Genomic DNA, 20,880 nt, shown 5'->3' on the forward strand with positions numbered 1-20,880 from the left:
CGATTTGGCTTGATCGAGTAATTTTTTTCTGTGTCAGGACAGAGCATTCAGTCTGTTGGACGTTACTATGACAGCTAAGAACTTTAAATACTAATAAGGATCTAATAAAACAATCACTGTGTAATAATAACTGATCTATTAACAATAATTTATTACAAGTAATAAAACTCACACTCGTATTGACAACATCACACACAGTGCGTCACGTGACTACGCCGCCAAATTCACTAACAATTATAATTAAATATTTACAATCAATATCCGCACAATTCTCACTCGACGCCATTATTGCATTGGTGTGTTTCCCTTACACAGTTCAAATTAAATTAAATCGTACTACCCCGAACACAACAAAATAATTATAACCAGCTTCTTTCAAAATCTTAGCACGAGTAGAAACACTAAATATAATACATTAAAAAGTTCATGTACACAAACACATTAGTATTTACACAGTGGGGACTGAGTCAAAAGTAAAAGTACTGAAATACTGAAATGTGGCAAACTCGAAGTCACCGGTCAGAAATCGAAGTCACCGGTAATATTCGAAGTCACCGGTCAGCATCGAAGTCACCGATTTAATTCGAAGTCACCGGCCAGATTCGAAGTCGCCGGTAAAATTCGAAGTCACCAGCCAGAATCGAAGTTGCCGATTATATCGAAGTCACCGGTCAGAATCGAAGTCGGCGTATCGAAGCGAGCCGTTAAATAACAACGGCGTTTTCCTTATTTATATGTGGAGGGTATTCTTTGTCTACTTCTCTCGTAACGTCTACCTCGTATATTCGTGTTGTGGACGTATGTTGAGACAAGACTGAGCATTTCTCTCGCTATCCAAATGGTTTCACGAGTTGTAAAGTTTTTGTTTGTTCACTCATTGTAACACTGCGGGTTTCGCTGTAACAAAACAAATATGATTATTTAAATTGCTATACAATACTTTAACTTGCCACTAATAGAATGATTCGTAAAAAAAGAGCTATTTACCCGGCAGTGGGAGAACCAAACAGGTAAAGAACAAGAGCGTTAGAAGGTTGATTCATAACGAATTTAGTCCCTGTTTTGTCTGTTTTACCCTAGGCAAAATTACTTCAATAACACTTACTCTTAATTAAATTGACTTTAACATTTAGTCCTACGTCTTCTTCTAGTACTCTAGCCTAAACATAAGTCTGTCTATGTTCTTACTAGCTGATCCGCGCAACTTCGCTTGCGTCACATAAGAGAGAAAGGGTCAAAATTGTTCCCGTTTTTGTAACATTTTTTACTGCTGCTCTGTTCCTATTGGTCGTAGTGTGATGATATATAGCCTATAGCCTTCCTCGATAAATGGGCTATCTAACACTGAAATATTTTTTTCAAATCGGACCCGTAGTTCCTGAGATTAGCGCGTTCAAACAAACCCTTCAGCTTTATAATATAAGTATAGATTAAAAGGTTGACTCTTTCTTACCAGGCGGTAGCGTGGTCGTCGTCGTGCTAGTCACGTTGACAGGCGCCGCGGCACTCGCCGGCACGACGATAGGGGCCGCCACCGTCGGCGCTGCTGTACTTATAGGCTTCTGCAAACAAATAACAATAATGTTTAGTATTAAACCTTTGGCAATGATACATCATACATTATAATATTAAGGCTTTTATACGCCAGGTCTCGTGTTCGATTCATAGATCGAGCTATACATAATTCAACTCAGTTGTGCGCGCGGCCCTATGTGTGGGTAAACCTTGTACATATTACAGTGACTTTGTGTGCGTGACAAAAGGTACAGTCGGGTACAAATACAAATACAGTATTTACGGGTTATACACGGGTTCTTAAAAAAAACAATAATTTGCTAATTCAATGTTTATTATTCTGAATCGCTACTTGAAAAAACGAATGATGAATTTTCGGATTCGCTGCTGTCACCTAAGTTAATTATGAATTCTGACTCCATGTCAAAATGTCTAAGGTATTCTTCTTCTTTCTTTTGTACATGTCGACAAGTATTACCCCACATCCCTTCATCAATTTGATTCAAACGTTCATTTATTAGTTTCATTATTCCCGTCACATTTTGGTCGATATTATGCGAAGCAATATAATTTTTTAAAATTCCCCACACATTTTCTATGGGGTTAAGTTCAGGATGATATGGTGGCAGTCGAAGAACTTTTATGCCATATGGCTGCAGCATGTCGTCAATCTTGTAACAGATATGGTTTTCTTTATTTTTTTTAATCAAATCATACAGTTCAATTTTTTTCATATCTTGATTAAAAGCTATATTTTTTTCTGTCAGCCATCTCTGCATTTCTATTTTTTTGGAATTAGAATTAGGAGCTCTGTCATTTTGAACATTATGGTATGAGGCATTATCAAGCACAACCACAGAGTTAGGTGGAAGATTCGGTACTAGACGTTCTTTTAGCCACTTTTCATAGTTTTCTGCGTTCATGTTTGAATGGTTATCACCGGAAACACTGTTTGCTTTGTATGTCAATAGTGCGTTAGGTACAAAACCTTGTTCTGAACCAGCATGCACAATGATAATTCTTTGCCCTTTCGACAGGTTTCTCTTTAAAGTTGGTCCATCTTTATTACCCCATCCTTTGTTTTGCACATGATTAGTTAAGATATAGCTCTCATCTGTATATACGATACACCGATTTTCTTGACGATATCTAAGTAAGTTGTTCAGGTAAGAAAATCGTAGTTTTTGGATGTCATGCCGCTCTATAATAACACGTCTGTTATCCACAGTTTTTCGCCATTTGTATCCCAACTTTAACAAAGCTGTACGCAGAGTCGAAATACTTCCCTCATAATTAAGTTTCTCTTGAAATATTCTTTTCAACTTTAGCAAGGTAGGTAACTCGCGATATTCTAAATGGTAATTTTGAATAGTGGAACGTATAACATCAACGTTAAAGTTGTCTAATTCTAACTTCTTTAAACGTTTTTTACGGTCTTTATGCGGAGATTTAAATTTAGAGTCAGATTCCTTTCCTTCAGCCAATATATTAGTTATTGTTCTCTCTGATACCCCCACTGCCACTGCTGTTCTTTTCCGTACGCTATTTAAATGTTCACTTAGTTTCGATATTAAAATTGGACTTGCACTGTAAACTGGATCACTTACTAGTTCCAATATATCTCTCGCATCTTTTTTCAAAAAATCGTATACCTTAGCAATGGTTTCTCGAGTCTAAAACAATAATACGTAAACATGAACAAGGACATAATTTTTCTTATATAGAATCATAATAAATATAAATTATATCTAAATTTAAAACTAACAAATATTTACCTGACTCCTTAAACACTTTCTCCGTGAAGAACTGGACATTTTTGTAACGACTGTACCCGTAAGAAAAAGCGTTATGGACACGTCTTGCTCGGACGACGACTGGCGCGTCACTGTCACACAAATGACAGTTGTATATTTACAAGCGCACGCATACAAAGTGCCGCGCGCACAACTGAGTTGATATAACTATAAGTGTTTTTGATTTATTTTTATTCCTATCAAAATATTCTCAATACTAGCTCCGAGATTGGTAACAGTTCGGTATACGACAATAGGCTCGAGCCCTTTGCAGGTGATTTCATTCATCATACTCAAGTTAGTTTATGTACACTCTCGTAACTCTTCGATATTGTCGCGTAATGTTATCAATTAATAGTATATTTTATGTTGTTGTGGAATCAAGTATGAAATATTAAGGTCTCACGAAGTTTCACTTAAATTACAGCGAATTTTGTTAAACGCGATCAGCAAAAATGTTCGCTTGATTCGTCTTTTTAACTCTTATCAACCATTTTCAACACAACAGGGCGTAATATTACACCCCGAAGGTAGGGCAGTGTCAATCAATTCATTGAACATGATCTTTCAGTAAAATGACTCATCAGACCGCAGAATCAATTTATAAAACTACTATACTTTGGTATTTTATCAAGGTAACTTTTACATAACAAAATATGTACCTGGCATACATTAACAGTTTCAGTGAACTGAATAACGGTACGCAGTTAGATCTAATCGATTAAATATACACATATTGTAAATGGTTAAATTATTGACGGCGAAACTACGCCATATTTATTTTATTTGATCGTATGGTTAGTGGTCAACCTACTGTCAAAGTTGCTAAAGCTGGACCGGAGGATTTTGACTAGGCTAAACGACTGTAATCTCAATAAACAACAACCGGGACCGACTTACATTCCCAACTTTACATGCCCTTCGAAGCACGGAGACACTTAACACATGTATAGCCATATATGTATAACCATGCCAAGGGTTGCTTAACCCACAGATCGTTTACCGACCGGTGAACGCCACTGGCTATGAGCCCCTCCCGGCTTATAAATGTTAATGGAAATAAGAAATGTCATATCTTTAGCGACACACTTACAGGAACGTGTCAAAGCGTGCAAAAGCTAAACAGATTTCTTTTCTTTTGAATTAGAATTCAAAGACATGTGTGATGACTCTTGTTGAATAGAATGTTCAAGAGATATAAAAATACCCTATTATTTATGCATGTCCATGTATCGGTTTTTACGTTCGTTACATTAACGACAATTAATACCTAGCACATATAGCTATGAATGAGTAATGAATAACATGAACGGAACTCCTAACTCACCACAAAGTGAAACCTGTAAATTGTAATAGTTATCACTTGATCAGTAGAAAAAAAAGTATTAAATGTTGTATATAAACACATAATATCACGCCTGTAGTACTCTAAGGTACAGGCAGCGTTGTATGAAATACACCGACGTTTCGCCATCAACATTGTTAGTCCCATGTAATAGGGGGTGAGCCTATTGCCATATACTAGTCACGTGTCCAAACTATCTTTTCTCATTTCCAAACACTTTGATGCAAATTATGTTATACGGGAAATAGTAAATTAAAACATTGGTCACAACAATATGATTAATGTGCGGAACGTTAGATTACATGCTGTTATCGTCTAATATGCGATATACACAAGTTATTAGTAGAAAACGTGTACTAAGATGTATGCTGTAATCATAGTGGGTAAAACCAGAAGCGATATCAAACTATGTATTTAATTTACGAATAAAAAAAATTGTACGAATCATAAACACGTCGCTATATTTTATTTACTATGACATTATACGAAAATAATGACAGTGATGTCACGTATTCTACGAACTACTTTAGTCAATGGGATCGACCGTTGTTGAGCTGATATCAAAGTACTTTTTTTCTTTTTATTAGCTTTTTATGGGTCCCACTGCTTGGCACCTCCCTTCTTTAAATCTCAAAGAACTAAAGCATATAAAAATAAATAAGTTTAATGCATTACTGTCCAACTACTGGATACGGTTACACCCCATAATGAGACAGGGGTTAAGCTTTGAGTGAACCACACAGGCCAAATCCTAATAACATTTAGGCTTGCCAGGGTTCTTTTCGATATACGTCTCCTCTCCACTAAAGAAGCGAATGACAACTATTTGTACTACACATATAACTTTTAAAAGTCATTGGCGCTTTTCGCTTTGAACTCTAGATCACCTCGTGAATTATACTAAAACATTACTATTCTAGAATGTCTTTCGATTCGGGTGTCGAGGGTCATATCTTGACCTCTTAAATACCGATGACTATCTATTGTGTTGGAAATGACCTTACGTGGTTATGCAAATCTTAACCCGTTTATCGCCGGAAAAAGAACCTACAAATTTCCCTATTCTAAATTATTCCACGAGTTATGTGGAACCGATGCCAAAAACATTGAGGAACTGATCAGTCATTCTGAAAGCACTAGACCTAGGTATTGTATCCATACTAATGTTAAATACTCAAGTCTGTTTTTTACGCTTTGAAGGCTAAACCACTAAACAGATTTGGATGATTTTTGACAAGAAGATTGTTTAAAAGCCGGGGAAAAACAGGCCAGTTTGTTAAAAAATCAACCCTTAAGGGGCTGTAATAGGAGATAAAAGTTTTTACGCGATCGTGTCAGCTAGTCCTATTTTATGTTATAAATGCAAATATTTGGTAGGACGCATACGTGTGTGTATTTGCTACTTTTTCACACGGAAAGTAGTAATCTGATTTTGAAGAAAGTTCGCACACAGTTAATATAAACCACTTCTATCTATATCTGAATTAGCATATTATAGGATATTTATAAAGAAAATTCTTTCACAAAGATGAAAATTCGTGCGAAAATTCTAATACTCTATACTTACGCTTATTTCCTGTATTCTGTTCTGCAAGTCTTCAACTTTGGCCGACAGCGTGGTGTTAAGAGCTACAATGTCTGATCTGATGTCGTCATCTCGTTTGAAGTTGGCCGTCACGTTGGCTATCGTGTCGTTGGTCCTGGCGTCCAACTGGTGCAGTAACGTGCGTATTTCTTCCACACCAGTCACTGCTAGATGCGCTTGCTTCGTATTCGATTGTACTGTACTGTCGAAGCCACTTATCTGGAAAAGAAAAGATGCATTTTAGAAACGCCAGTTTTACTAATCTGACAAACAATTGCAAATAACATAACTATTCCAGAAATCAAAACATTATTGGATGTCTCTATTGAAATTCATTCTGCTATGTTTGTCACAAGAAATAGTCGCAATACACGTGACTGTTATCTACGGGCAAATGCCTATTCATTCATATTATCATTTAAAAACAAAATTTGCATGTAATTTAAACTACAACTATACCCATTGAGACTTCAATTGTACCTAATTGAATATATAGTGTCTGTCAGGAGATCTCAAGACGAAAATCGTTTTAAAATAACGACAGTTACAAACCTCATTCAGTGGACACTTCCTCGTCTATTAGCAAGTAAGTGACAAATCAACTAATCGTACAAAACAATAGTTGTTCTACTTCTAGCCACTGATAAAATACATGTATTACTTTTAATGCATCTCATGTACATTGTACAATAGGGCCGACAAACTCGATGGCATGCGAGATAGCGATTAGATAAACATATTGACCCAGATTGGTACATATGATCAACAATGTGTTCGAGACACGCAGACGATGTTATATCGTTCCTCGAACTCGCTATGTATCATAAATATTGAATTTGGAAAGGATAATCCGTCTGAAATCGGAGTACACAGGCATTTCCATTGCTTCCGTAAACTTAGGGAAGTACGCTTTGGAAATTTCTGCAGATCTATGTGATGAACAATTCATAGTATCGATTTACAATAAAGAAGTGCTACCCTGAACTTTGAACACAAGCATTTTTATCAAAAGTAATTAAAAAGGAGGTGCAGATAAACTAAAGTATTAATAACCTGTGATCCTAGTTCGGCGACCAGTCTTTTCAGATCTGCTATTGTTCTCGGCGTGTCTGCTAACTTGGGGGCAGCGGACAGCTGGTTGGAGACCCCTGACAGTTCTTGTGTCGCTTGCGCCACGCGGTTCTCCAGTTCTTTATGATTTTTCTCTAGTTCTGCTAGTCGAGCGCTCAGGTCGCTCGCGTTGGCTTTTAATTCTTTTGCCGTTGTGTGCCATAGCTGTATCGCATCGTCTACTGAATGGCTTGTTCTTGATACTGTTGACAAAAGTTTTATTGTTAGTTATTGGTCAAGGAAACTGTAGTCAAGGGCTGGTTATAAAGGACATTGATGGTTGGAACTACAAAATACAAGTTGTATTGCAAAAAAAAAGTATATTAAAGGTACAATCTATATCAGCAAAAAATATCTAGGTGAAAATTCCACTATCTACATTTTAAAAGTACCTTTGCCAAAAACAATTCAGTAACAATTATGGTTACGTCTACATTTGGAACAAAACCAAGCCTTTGACCGGTTGAGAACCTCACAAGTATTTCCCCGGGCAACAAAAAACTAGGTTAAATGCTGTAGAAGACCTATAAATACTCAGTAAAGGGCTTTTCTTCGCGTCAATGGACTTCGTCTCGAAGTTTATCGATACGAGTTCAAGTGACGGAAGTACTCGTGAAGGAAACCAGTTTTAATGGCAGCCTGCCATCGATGGGCTGAATGATTTCCGGACTACTATAATAGGGCAAGGTCTGTATTGTACTTATTAAGGTTGTTTTCACGTGACATGTTTAATAGTAGGTTAAAGTTAACTTTGTTCCTTGTATGCAAATAACGTATCCAAGAAAGACGATGTTACGAACTTTCGTAGGTGATCAAAAGCTCAGGAAGTGAATAGTCAAATATCCTTTTTTTCACATATGTTTACTTAAAGTGGTAGTCAGTAACAAAATCAATACTTCCTAGGCACATTTAATTAGGCTGTGCTTCGTGTGTTTTACAAGCGATGATGCTTTTTCCAAAGCTTGGTCAAAAACATTTCTTTTTTTTATAGATATAAGAGAACGAATACGAATTTGTTCTTGTTATTATACAAATTGGCGTATATGTCTGGATAAGGATAGAATACTCAAGATCTGTCAGCACTTAGCACGTAGTAAGATAAACGATTCTGCAGTAACCACTGTAATTCTATGAAAATACCCGATTGATCTAACGACTAGTCGTTGATATTTCTAATCCATATAATTTACTGAACACGTATTCTGGAAAGTTTCCTCCGGTAATCATATACACTTAGATAGATTTTCTACTTAACAAGTACAGTGATAGTTATATTTAAGTAGTGACGCAGTTGTCACGAGGTAATCGTTCGGTACGACCTCTCTCGTAGTTCCATATTATTATTTCATTACCGTACTTTCCTTTAGCCTTGTGATTTTATTACTTTCAATTACGTACTAGATTACAATCAAGTGGGACCTTAATGTGTGTACATTAATATAATTATTACAATGAAGGAGAAGACTAGTCGGGATACACGAAAATTTATTGTGACTAACACCCGATTTCTGAGGAACATTTAGCGGCAGTTTATCTATTCAATAGCGCTAAAAGTCATACAAAAAAAAACGCTATGACCTCACAGAATCATTAAACGATGACGATGATGATCCGGCCGGTATTCGGCTACAGCTGCCAGTTTCATTGAAACCAGCCAATTGTGCAGGACTTTGTTTCTAGAGTCCAAGTGTGTGCACAATACACAGATTCATTAAAAACAGAGCAAAGTAGAGGAACCGCAACCATTCACAGAACAAATAAACTAAAAAGCATTCCATTCCCATCTTATTTTTTGAGCCACATCAAGTAACGATCTGACGACGTTTTTATTGAGACATACGTCAATAAAAACAGAAGTCACGATGTCCAATATAAACAAACAATAAAATATTTATCATCATCCACAATCGTGCTAGGTTCCTGGCTCAGGTATTTGACCTTAACTTTATTGCTCTACAGTTGATACCACACGTAAACATAACCCAGCTGTTTAGGAAATAAACGTCAAACAGACATTGCCCTTCCCGAACCCATACCTACTTTATAGCGCTATATTCTGGAGAATTCTTTCCACGTTTTCAGTAAATTTATTTTTTGTCTAAATTAAACATTTTGTACATAAAAAAACAAAACCAAAGAAAAAGGGAAATTATACACGGCTGAAATTAATCTGCCCTTCACTTTGCTTTTTGCTCAAAATCGCGTGTCGCGTATATGTCAAACAGACAGACAGTCGCGGCGCAGAACTTTGAATTATGTTGTTGAAGTAAACAGGCCCTTAAAGGAAGAAATCCTTCAAAGATAAATAGTAATACATCTGTATATTGTTAATTAAAGGTGGTGTTTACTTCCTTATGTATTTTGTTAGCGATCATTATTGCGCATGAGTTGACACATGACCGTGTTGATACTAGTTATTTCGCAATAAGTAGCCATTGTGGTGGTCATACGTGCTCTCCGCAAATAGACATGTGAGATTCAATATAAAGAGTAATGAAAACGTCTCGAACATATGATCGGGAACATGTTTATTGATTCTGATTGTCGGAAGCATTTCTTCCTTATTGAGTCTGATGTAAACTTGTATAATGTTTACATTGAAATATTTAAAAGATTCTAATAATATCCATCGTGGAGTTCTCCATGTAACGGGATTTAAACTTCCTATTGTAGATTAAAATAAAAATGGTAATCAAACGCATCCTCATTTACTTTTTGATAGTTAAATCTACGGATCTTGTATGTAGCACTTGATGATACGTCACTCATAGTGATATAGAGGCTGAACTGATAATATAATCCCAAACATTGATCAAATGATATCACGAAATGACAAAAATCTCTTTTAAGCGTATTTTAGCGTATCGTTATTGATTTGGTGAAATTGGGGCTGTCACATTCGCAATATGTAGTTAAGTTATGTACAGAGTTTAACGTCAAATTCTACCTCTCAAGCAATTAGGCAGTGAGATATTGCAAGCATTACAAAATAAAGTGACAGTCGTGACAATAATGTCTTTGTTACAAGCTATCTCTCTAGACGGTCACGTGTAGGCGTAGAACCTATTGTGAGGCTATTAGCATTGTATGAAGTATCACTGAGAGAGAACATCAGATAAATTTTGCATAAGGAGACCCACGCTTTCACAGTATTGTGACGCACTGAGCGAAGATAATTGCGAAATGGGCGTGTAACAAAATAATACCCTTACATTACTAACATATTGTTTCTAGCTTGAAGAAGATGTTAATGCGTGAAAATGTACGGTACGATTTTCTTTCAAAGTGCATAAGTGTAAAGAAACTACGCACAATATAAACTAATTCACGTATTTGACTTCGCGATCCCTGAAATCGGAAACGATGGAACTTACTTATTTACTGTGAAAATAATTCTTTGGATCTAATGATATCCGAGGGTCTATCGTAGGCTTCATAAGCATTGTCATCTACTTGGAGTTCCTATAAAATGTCCATATAATATAGCCAATTTTTATTTATTTTTAGCCATTATACGAGTAAACTTTAGAATCAGTAACAATGTGTGTAATAGGAGAGTACAATACACGAGTCGTTGTATCACCTTATCTATGATCAGACAGTAGGTATACTAACGATAACAGCATGCACTCCAAGTGATAGTGACCGAGATCAAATTGTTTGTTATTTCGACATTGTAAGGTTTAAAATATCTGCAGGAGACACCTGTGTCATTGTTAAGAGATCAAAGTCTACTTGAAAGATAAGGACGGGTTTCTTCAAGACTGGGATGCTGAAGAATTCTTTAAAGAAAGATAATACAACAGTTAAACAATACTCTAGTTAATTAAACCGGGTATATAGTTGTACAGTTTTGAAAGGCTATCTGAAAGTGTTTTAAAATAATTACACCTTCAATATAATCAAGTCTATGTCAAGGTTGCATAATGAACGTGAAAGTGCAGCAAGTTGTTAATTGCCATACAAATTATGTTCCCAATGCAATAAGTTCTCTTGACTTGTTTATAACAAGACACTTTGGAGACATAATAAGCGGTAATTATGCCGCCAAAAACTGTGATTGTTTTGAAATATTTTCATGTGAAATCCTTAATCCTTAATCTGTTTAAAATCTGAGAATTTGTGCGAACCTCTGTCCATTTCGACGCTGAGGGAAACAATTTGTCTTCGTACATCAACGAACAGCCACAAAACAGTAGCTGCGGAGACCACGCACACGCAGAAGGCGAGACCGGCAGCCAGCCGCATGAAGGGTCGGGAGCGGCGGCGGCGCGTGGTGCGGCGGCCCCAGGGCTCACCCTCGTCGCTGGAGGCAGACAGCAGCTGTCCCCCGCGTGATCCGCCGCCGCCGACCAGCGCGTCCAGCTCCCGCCTCTTCCTCATCTTCTTGATGCCCACCCTCAGCGGCACGGTCGCGTGCACCGCACTCTCCATAACGCACAGCAAAACGCTACCGCAAACGCATCCGAACACTCACAACAATAAATTCGTCACTTTCACTTCACCGATCAAAAGTTTATGACACGTGCGCGCCAAGCGACCGCTACTACGCGAATGGCGATTGATACAGAGCATATGAAGTTGCGACCTGTCTTATTTCTTCCACACTAGCTATTAAGAAGTTTATTATCGTCGTGTTGAACCACTGTTGTGTAAATAGTAATTACTGTGTGTCTGCGTTAAAAAAGCTCACTGGATCTGTACTAATCTGAGCTATATTCTGTTAAATAGATCGTTCACGAATAGATCGGATACGATATATTAACTTCACAGTTTTATAGTGATGATGAATCACTCAACGCGATCGATAACAACTAAAATATTAAACGCTATGTTCGAATATAATAACAAGAATGAGAAATCAATATCGACATCGAGGACAAAACACTTTGATAATAGCAGGTTTCGGATTATTGACTTTTGAAGTCTGCAGTAACATGAGGAAAGATATATGAACGATTTTATTGCATTTTGTCTCATGAACTGGTTAGGTGATGAATGAGTTCATAGATACAATCTGTAACAGGACTGGTATCACAGAGCACGATCCCACGACTATCGCAAACACAACCCGTGCCTAATCTGCATCCGGACAAATTCAGACAACACGACCTAATGAAGCGACGCAAAAAATTGTATCAGGTATCGGCTCTATTGAATTTATTCCACGAGGATTACGTGACCGATTTGAAAATGTTCGCGATTAATTCAAGATCATTCGAACGATTATTTCTGATGGAGGCTGATCACGTTATTTCTAGGGCCGGTTGATTTCCTGTCGACAGTCTAGACTGTAGGTGAAACTTAAGACCTAGATGTGGAGCGTGTCGATACGCAGTAGTATTTAGTAAAGTTGTACATAAGGTCGTTTACACGTCGACATTGAAGTCAAGTGTTCGGACGCGGCCAACCTTGATCTTGCGATTAATATCATGACTTTTGACAATTGAAGCGATATGATTTTTGATACTGAATCTAAAAAAATATTTCGTAATCCAATTGATGTTTGTGACAACTTGATAACAAAGGTAATCACGACAAAATTGGTTTTTAGACGATAAGTAATTTTAATTTAACTCATTATTATTTATTTTATAAGATTACGTTTTTAATTCCCCATATTATAAAGAAAACCTTGTTTTAATTAAAAAAGGACGCATTTGATGGAGTTGCTGTACCTGCGGTATTTTATTATTACAATGCTAACTCTAATCATTCCCATATGTAGAACGACAGAAGTGCACTTCTTATTCAAGTCTAGCCAAGCCTTGCGCTCGCATTGACAAGGCATTTTACTTACTCTGCATCATTTCTCCGAGTTATTAAAAATAGTATCTTTGTAGGCAGGTTGAATAGAACGGCCTAAAGAGCCCACAAGGCTCTACATTTCAAAATTTTGCTATGATATGAAAAATAATCAAAATTCCTCAAACTTAATTATTGACACAGTTATTCGTTTAATTACAAATGCTATTAGAGTAATCAGCAATGCTATAATTAACAACGAAACGCGGCCATAGAAACATTAAAAACAGGAAAATTAGATTTTAATAAGGACACGTTTTATTAGCAATATTAGTTCCTACTTCAATACTTAGACGTGTTCTTGATGGACACAGATCGTATTTTTATGCATAAGGAGTTAAAAATAAGCGCAAATGTAAATTCCGGACACGTTTTTAAAAGGGAAGGGAGCTTAAAAAAGATGCTTTATAAAAATCTTACTCGGTTAATTATTTAAATCACTATTTGCATAACGAACTATCACACAATAGCAAAATAGTGATACGTCTGTACTTAGTTGGGCCATGTTGTGACAGTAAATATTTTATGCATTTCTCTCGAGAAACAAAGAACATATTTTTCTGATTTGGAAGTTAATTCCTATAGCAGTGCAAAAAAAGAAGTCCTTTTATTCTCGCAAGTGAGTTTTACTTAATGTATTTCGTCATAATTCAGTAATATCTCCACTAAATTACAGTCAGTTACAATCCACGTAATACCCTAATTGAAATGGAGTTTAATTCGCGTGCTGACGTCAGACTCCGCCGCGATAATGTAAGCACCTAGAGTGATAAGATATGTTATATTTACTAGGCAAGTACCGTGGCATTATCGACCTACGAGCCGGCCGGACGCGGTGAATGAAAACCACGCATGCGCAGAACAACCTGCGACAACTAACACCATTGTATTCGAAACAATACTTTAGATAATTATATTGTAACAACACAGACAAAAACAAAACATTTCTCTCTATCTAGAAACTGTATAGAAAAGAGATATATATAAAAATATAGCAATAGTAGACACACAGACAGACAGTAATTATTTACGTTTTACACTAAAAAAAGCACTCAATAATCACCACAATCACTTTAAAACTATTGAATTTAAAAGGATAGTACAATTGTCTTAAGAAGTTAACACTATATTGTATATTCCCAAGGGATATTATGAACTACGAGAGTGTAATATAGAAGAGCAAGGGTCCCGGAGAACGTTGGGACAAGAACTGGCTGTGACGTCACACAGGCGCGGCGACGCATGCGTAGAGAAAACGCCGCATCAGATATAAAGATAGTACTGGATGGTAGAACCGAATGCATGTGACCGAAAAAATATTTAGAAAGGGTAAAGTAGCAGGTAAAGGTAAAAATATTTAGAAACACATGAATTTCGTCGAGAAAATGTTTGTCCACGTTTAAAAATCATAATCATAATCACCCTGGTAATCAGTTAATGACACTCCGTTCATTTACGAGAAATATTAGGTCGGGGAAAAAGTCTTTTCGCATTATAGTTTGTATGAACTTGTAATAAAATCTCTTTGGCATCAAGAATCACAAATGAGTACAAGTTTTTTTCAGTGAGCTCGTTAGGTACCCAAATATCGAGCTTTTTTGTGTAGAGAAAAGATTTTATTATGCGCAGACTTTTTCCCCGACCTACTATATCTAATAATTTTAATTTTTTAACATGAATGCTGCTTAAATCCTTATACTGTTGTCTTTTAAAGGGTACGGAACTGCTCTGGGATTAAGAGTCTTTTTTTTTTTTTTTTTTTTTTTTTTCGTCAGGAAAATGCATTACTGCATGTCCCGCCCCAGGGAGGAAAGCGGGGGTCTGTCGGGCTCTCCCGCCGGCAAGGCGTTCCGGCTGACTTGGGCATACCGACTAAAAACCTGACGGTGTTCCTTCTGCGGTCACCATAACGTGGCCAGGACGCGGTACCTCCGATCGGATACTCCGCGTCCCAGCCGGTGACGGCCCGCTTTGTATGCGGGCCCTACTTCGAGCGGGGGCAGGCACGAGGATTGCCCCCCCCTAGCTCTCCACTTCAAGGGGGTGTGCCAGGAACACACAGCGCACTCCCCACCTCTCGGACCTGTTCCCTGTCCAGGCGACGGAGCGTTCCGCCTCCGCCGCCCACAGGTCCGCGTCACGGGGGCCGGAGATCATCCCGGCGCCTACGACGCCCAGTGCGTCTTGCGCGGGAAGGGAGGGGAGCGTTGATTTCCCGCTCCCGTTCCGCCGCCTCTTTTGCGGATATAACTTCCTCGCAGAACGAGGCGACGGCCGACCACGCTGCCTCGCTCCCGACCATGGACAGAACCACGGCCGAGAGCGAGAGGTCGCTCCCGACTACCCCGGTCAATTGACGGCGCTGCGACGACCACGCCTGGCAGTGTGCCAGCGTATGCAGCGCCGTATCGGGGCAGTCACCACAATGGTGGCACCTGGGCGTCTGCTCACGGCCTATGCGACACAGGTACTTGCCGAAACAACCGTGTCCGGTCAAGACCTGCGTCAGCCGATAAGTGAGCGCGCCGTGCCCTCTCTCCAGCCACTCCGTGACCGCCGGCCGCACGGCCTCGATGGTAACGAGGCCGGCGCTGGGGTTCTCCAGTCGCCGCTTCCACGCCGCCAGGACATCTTGGCGGAGCTCTGCTCTCCGCGCCTCCACTTCTTGAGGCGCTGGCAGTGATCCTCCGCCTTTGGCCTCCTCGCGCCATGTATAGAGTGACGCGAGGGCCTTCGCGTCCAGGTCCCACGGCGGCGTTCCGGCCAGTAGGCACGCCACTTCGAATGAGATCGTGCGGTAGCCTCTCACGGCCCTGACGGCCATCACGCGCTGCGGACGTCGCAGCGCGGCGATGTTTTTGGCCGACAGGGCATTGGCCCAAATGGGTGAGCCATATAGGGCCATTGACCGCACGATCCCGGCGTACAGCCGTCGACAGGTGTTGTTTGGCCCCCCGAGGTTCGGCAGCAGGCGTGAAAGAGCGCCCGCCGCACCTACGAGTCTGGGGGCCAGCCGACTGAAATGGGCTGTGAAGTCCCATCGGCCGTCGAGAGTTAGACCAAGGTACTTCGCGTCGCGGTGCGTCTTCCCCCGGGCTGTAACCAGTGTGTCGTCGGCATAGCAGAATATACCGACGCCCGGCGGGAGCGCACCGCGCAGAACATAATTATAACCAATGTTCCACAGGAGAGGGCCTAGAACCGACCCCTGTGGAACCCCACAACACACCACTTGGCGTGACCAGCCATTTTGACCCGGGTAGATAATCGATCTTTCCTCCAAATAAGCCCCGATGATACGGCGGAGGTAGGGTGGCACTCGGTGATATTCGAGTGCCAGTCTTATTCTAACTGACTCCAACTAGAAAGCTTAGTTAAATTAATTTAAGTTTTCACAAACTAATCGCCCAAGTTTCCCGTCTGCACAGCTCTAGATTAACAGCAGGAAATGACCTAGCGTACCTTACTTTAAAGAGACGCGTTCTAGGAACTTTCCTAATTGAGAGATCCTTATAAGAGCTCGTTTGAGACAAGATAATTAGGATGATATAATCTGTATGGCGACTGGGCTTGACACTGCCCGGTTTGGAGTGTGATCACTAACCGGGCGGAATAGATTTTAGAAATAGCTTAACGTCTAGAATATTATTAACATTATTTTTTTATTAACGTTACTTTTCGTGTTCTAATGGAGAAGCTGAGTAATCAAATAAAAATATGAACGCTGCCCTTTCAAAGCTACGGTCTGTTCAGATTAAGTAGGTATTATGTTAGTATATAACTATGGAGTGTCTCCGCCAAAAGTTGGTTACTCACAGATCTTTTACAGGCTTGCGAAGGTCCTCATTTCTTATTATAAGAAGATTACTTAGTAGATCAAATATTTAAGAGTAAAATGTGTACAGAACCCTGTGTCACTTTCAGTGCACTCCGTAAATCCTTGTTTACTACGTTAGCGTAACCGTTGGCCTAATTCGTTCCACATTAATTACCCAACAGCGCAGAAGCCACAAATTAAACATTATTTAATTACCATACAAAACTGGAACGAATTAGGTGATACCTGCCCACTTAAATGGGTCGTGCTATTGTTTCAAATGTTTAACAATTCTGTTGAAAGGAAAACGGACTTGTTTTGTCAGGGTACTTCGGTAAACAAGGTGACAAATACGAGGTATGGTCGATACGATGAAATTGGCACCTGGAGAGGTAAAGAAATTGTTTCTCAATAGTCTGAGAAACAATTTCTCCGTCCTCAGATAGGTATGAAAAAACACTTAATGTAGCTGTCTTATACAACGGGAGAAAATGGGGAATAAGACTTGTATCTTTATTAAATTCCTGAAATAGAGACAACGAATTGTATTAAGAAATACAATAGCTGTATTAAAAAAATCGACGCGGTACGTTGCTGAACAGCAATGAATGATGTTTACATAAATACCAAAGTGGTGACCCTATTTTTCTATTGAGACGCATCTAAAAACGTCAGCTGGCATGACACTGTTCCTTTTCTGTGCTCAAACAAAAAGATTCTGTAATATGTCAGCAAGCGTAACTCCATCTGGTTAGCTGTTAATTCATCCCACACGTTACAGCATCGCCTTACTCATGGTATACATTATCTTGTTTAAACAACCCGTAATTCCGCAGTAATAAAACAATAGGAATTTATTGTTATCGGCTTGGAGATGAAGCGGAGCAATTCCGACCTTCGTTGCCACCATTACCTAACACACGATAAAGTGCAAACGTTTGAACTCGTATGGCTTCTCGTATGTAAAATGCTCAACCCTTCAACATCTTAGCCAAATGGAGTTTCAGTTTGAAGAACTACTAGGCACTTTTACAAGAGTGACTGGTGGAAGTTTTACAGACCCGGAGCACTGTAGTTGGAAACTTGATATGAGCGATCAATTACTATGCTCTGAAAACTGCAGACTTATATGAAAAGGAGTAAGTAGGTATGAGTGATCATTTACCGGTAGTGGCACATGAGTACTTATTCAGGAATTATTCCATCTCCCTCCACCAAAGTAGTTACCAGATTTCATATGCAATGCCTTTTGTTTGAAAAGATATCAATCGAAAAGCTTAGTGATGTTTTTATTTGGTATCATTGTAATCCATACCTCATATACTTCTATAATCAGAAGGATCATAATATTTAATCTATTGTCGTAATATTTCTGTAACTAACTTCCTATTAGTTACGTCCCACTGTTACGTTTACGCTTGCTAAATGCGATTTTCTTCGCAATATTCAATATCCTTCGTTGAAGCAGGGAACTTTTATCGATCGATAGGTAAACTACTTATCACAACGTCGGCTGTACGGAAATTTTATTTTCTCGTTATGGCACAGGCTTGGGCCGTAAGTTAGTTTTGCAAGTCATTTGCAAGAACCGGCTCTAGGCCGGGGAATAATAAATGTGTTAGTACAGTTACTAAAAGTTGTAAAATCGACTACTAGAGAGATAATCACTTGTCTAAAGAGTAGGAGATTGTAGAAGAACAGTATAGCAATTAACAAAGTTACTTTGATTTATTTGGCATAATTACAAATATCCTAGATAAAAAACAACAATCCTTAGGTACTAGACCTAACGATTGTTAAGAAAAATGTTGACGTACTAAAGTGCGTTTCAGGATCGTTATTACGTCACCTACAAATACTTGATAGTTATAGTAGACGCCGATAGATGGCGTTGTTCCATGTGTACATTAACAAGCAGTCACTACACCTGACACTATACAAACTCCATTACAAAACGGGTTTAAAGAGACAAGTATAAATCGATCGTTTAGTTTTCTGACCGCGACAAACACGAGCGCACTATTTATTATTCACAGCATTGTTGGTCACGAATGAAATCATTTACCTACATACTAAATATTCGCGACTATGATTCTCAAACTAAGGAATGCTGCAAGTCGAGAATCCAAAAACAAAGATAAACACAAATCAGTTCTTACTTTTTCCTCAATAGTTTTATGGCTATTGGTAATACAATACTCTTTAAAGGTTCAAAATGCTAGCTAAAACAAAACAAAAAGGGTGATTAATTTGTCTTAATAATAAACAAACTTAATCATTTTTATAAATGATTCTCAACTTAGTTATCAAATGCACTAATTAAAAACATGTAGTATGTAATAATATTAATTGATAGAAGCAGGATAAAATGATTGTTGAATTTTTATTGATAAGCTAAGTTACTATTTTAATTGATTGTTAAAGGAAATAAATGTTGTGTTAAAAATTAACTGTATTGTTCATTGTTCTGCATATTAACTAAAAACCATACTATTGCCATTAAAAATCACAGTTATTCTTAGTTGTGGTTTCTATGCCTCTATTACCTATATCCTTGATAATAAAACATGGTACATTTCATAAGGGAAAGAGGTATATCAATGTTTGCAGTGAAAATTGTACTTATAATGTTGTTTGCCACATAATTCACCATATAATAAAAAGAGGTATTAATATTCCTCATGCTGTTTGCTAAAACAAGACTGATAATGACACATTGTTGCAGTTATTATTAGTCCTTGAGACTGTATAGGTCATAAACACAAATCAATTATAATAATTGTTTGTAAAATAAAATTAATCTTTATATTCTAAATATCTATACCTAAGACTCACCTTGTACAATTTCTGTTCGCATTGTAGACACCTGATCATAAAGAGCAGCACATATCCAAGTTAGCATCAGGAGCCATAGTAGTAGTGTGCCTCTCACTGCCCAGCGGAGAGCACATTGTACTTCTGCTCCAATGTTTGGTTCCTGGACCTGTGGAGCTGGTCCTCGACTCCTCTCACGTCTACAAATAGGATTAAATGCCAACATTTCAGGCTCCATATTCATAAACTACACAATAGTTTAAATCAAGCACAGGTATTCAAATTCAAAGCCACAGTATTCCAAATTTAAAAAGTCACAAATGTTGCTAGAAGTTTGTTTGTTCAACTGAATTGATATAGCTATGTTTTTATATTAACACAAAAGGTTATCACAATGTTTGACATCTCAGAGTGAGGAGAATATTATCTAAACATTTACTCTGGTTGGTGTTATATTATAATAATACAGTATTATGTTTGCTTATTTGAATACCAGTCCAGGCCAGTTGATAACCAGTTAATTTAGTATTCAAACACTATTATTTTGTCTATACTAATTATTATGTTTGAATAAATTTATTCTACAGCATCAACGCAAGTATTTTACCTGGTAATCTTCTTCTTTCTACTAGGAATTATTTCCAGCTGCAAATCTTCTGATTCTTCGTCGCTAGACAAGTCCAGCAGACGAAAGTTTTCTTTGTTTACTTTCGACGGTGCAGACATGTTTGACTTTGACTCATACAACACATGCTATTACCTACACTCACGTGTGATATGCATCACATAGATATTTAGAACGATATTTATTCAAATGCCAGGCGTAACTTCTCTTCAAGGTTAGAAAAACTTCGAAAGTCGTGAAGCTATTCAGGCTTGCCGCAACTATAGGTTATGTATAGAATAAACACATAAAATTCAATAACAACAAAGCTTAATTTTACTGGATATGTTATCGTATTGCTTAAGGACCGCTAACACTAAAACAACCTTTTTTTGCAAGCAAAATAATGATGATATGATTCTGGAAACGAGTAATGTCAGAAACGTCAACTACATTTAAAAATAAATACCGTGTTACCAGTAACAACGTAAA

General features: G+C 38.2%; 1 protein-coding gene across 6 annotated transcripts; it reads right to left on the reverse strand.

Annotated features, from left to right (window-relative positions):
• Window positions 1–119: 119 nt before the first annotated feature.
• Window positions 120–20,832, reverse strand: LOC142979787 (uncharacterized). Of its 6 annotated transcripts, none has more exons than XM_076124964.1 (6): window positions 20,392–20,832; window positions 19,806–19,984; window positions 7,292–7,551; window positions 6,221–6,457; window positions 1,454–1,562; window positions 120–897 (listed from the first exon to the last, which is right to left on the reverse strand). In XM_076124964.1, exons 1-6 carry the CDS (start codon window positions 20,508–20,510, stop codon window positions 875–877), a joined length of 927 nt encoding a protein of 308 aa, XP_075981079.1. In that variant the 5' UTR covers window positions 20,511–20,832; the 3' UTR covers window positions 120–874. The 6 variants fall into 6 exon arrangements, with proteins under 6 accessions (XP_075981079.1, XP_075981074.1, XP_075981073.1 ...); XM_076124959.1 differs by lacking the exons at window positions 19,806–19,984; window positions 20,392–20,832 and adding exons at window positions 11,479–11,993; window positions 14,185–14,355; XM_076124958.1 differs by lacking the exons at window positions 19,806–19,984; window positions 20,392–20,832 and adding exons at window positions 11,479–11,993; window positions 14,172–14,355.
• Between the last annotated feature and the right edge of the window lie 48 nt (window positions 20,833–20,880).

Source organism: Anticarsia gemmatalis, chromosome 17 (assembly GCF_050436995.1).
Source record: "Anticarsia gemmatalis isolate Benzon Research Colony breed Stoneville strain chromosome 17, ilAntGemm2 primary, whole genome shotgun sequence".
Lineage (NCBI taxonomy): Eukaryota > Metazoa > Arthropoda > Insecta > Lepidoptera > Erebidae > Anticarsia > Anticarsia gemmatalis.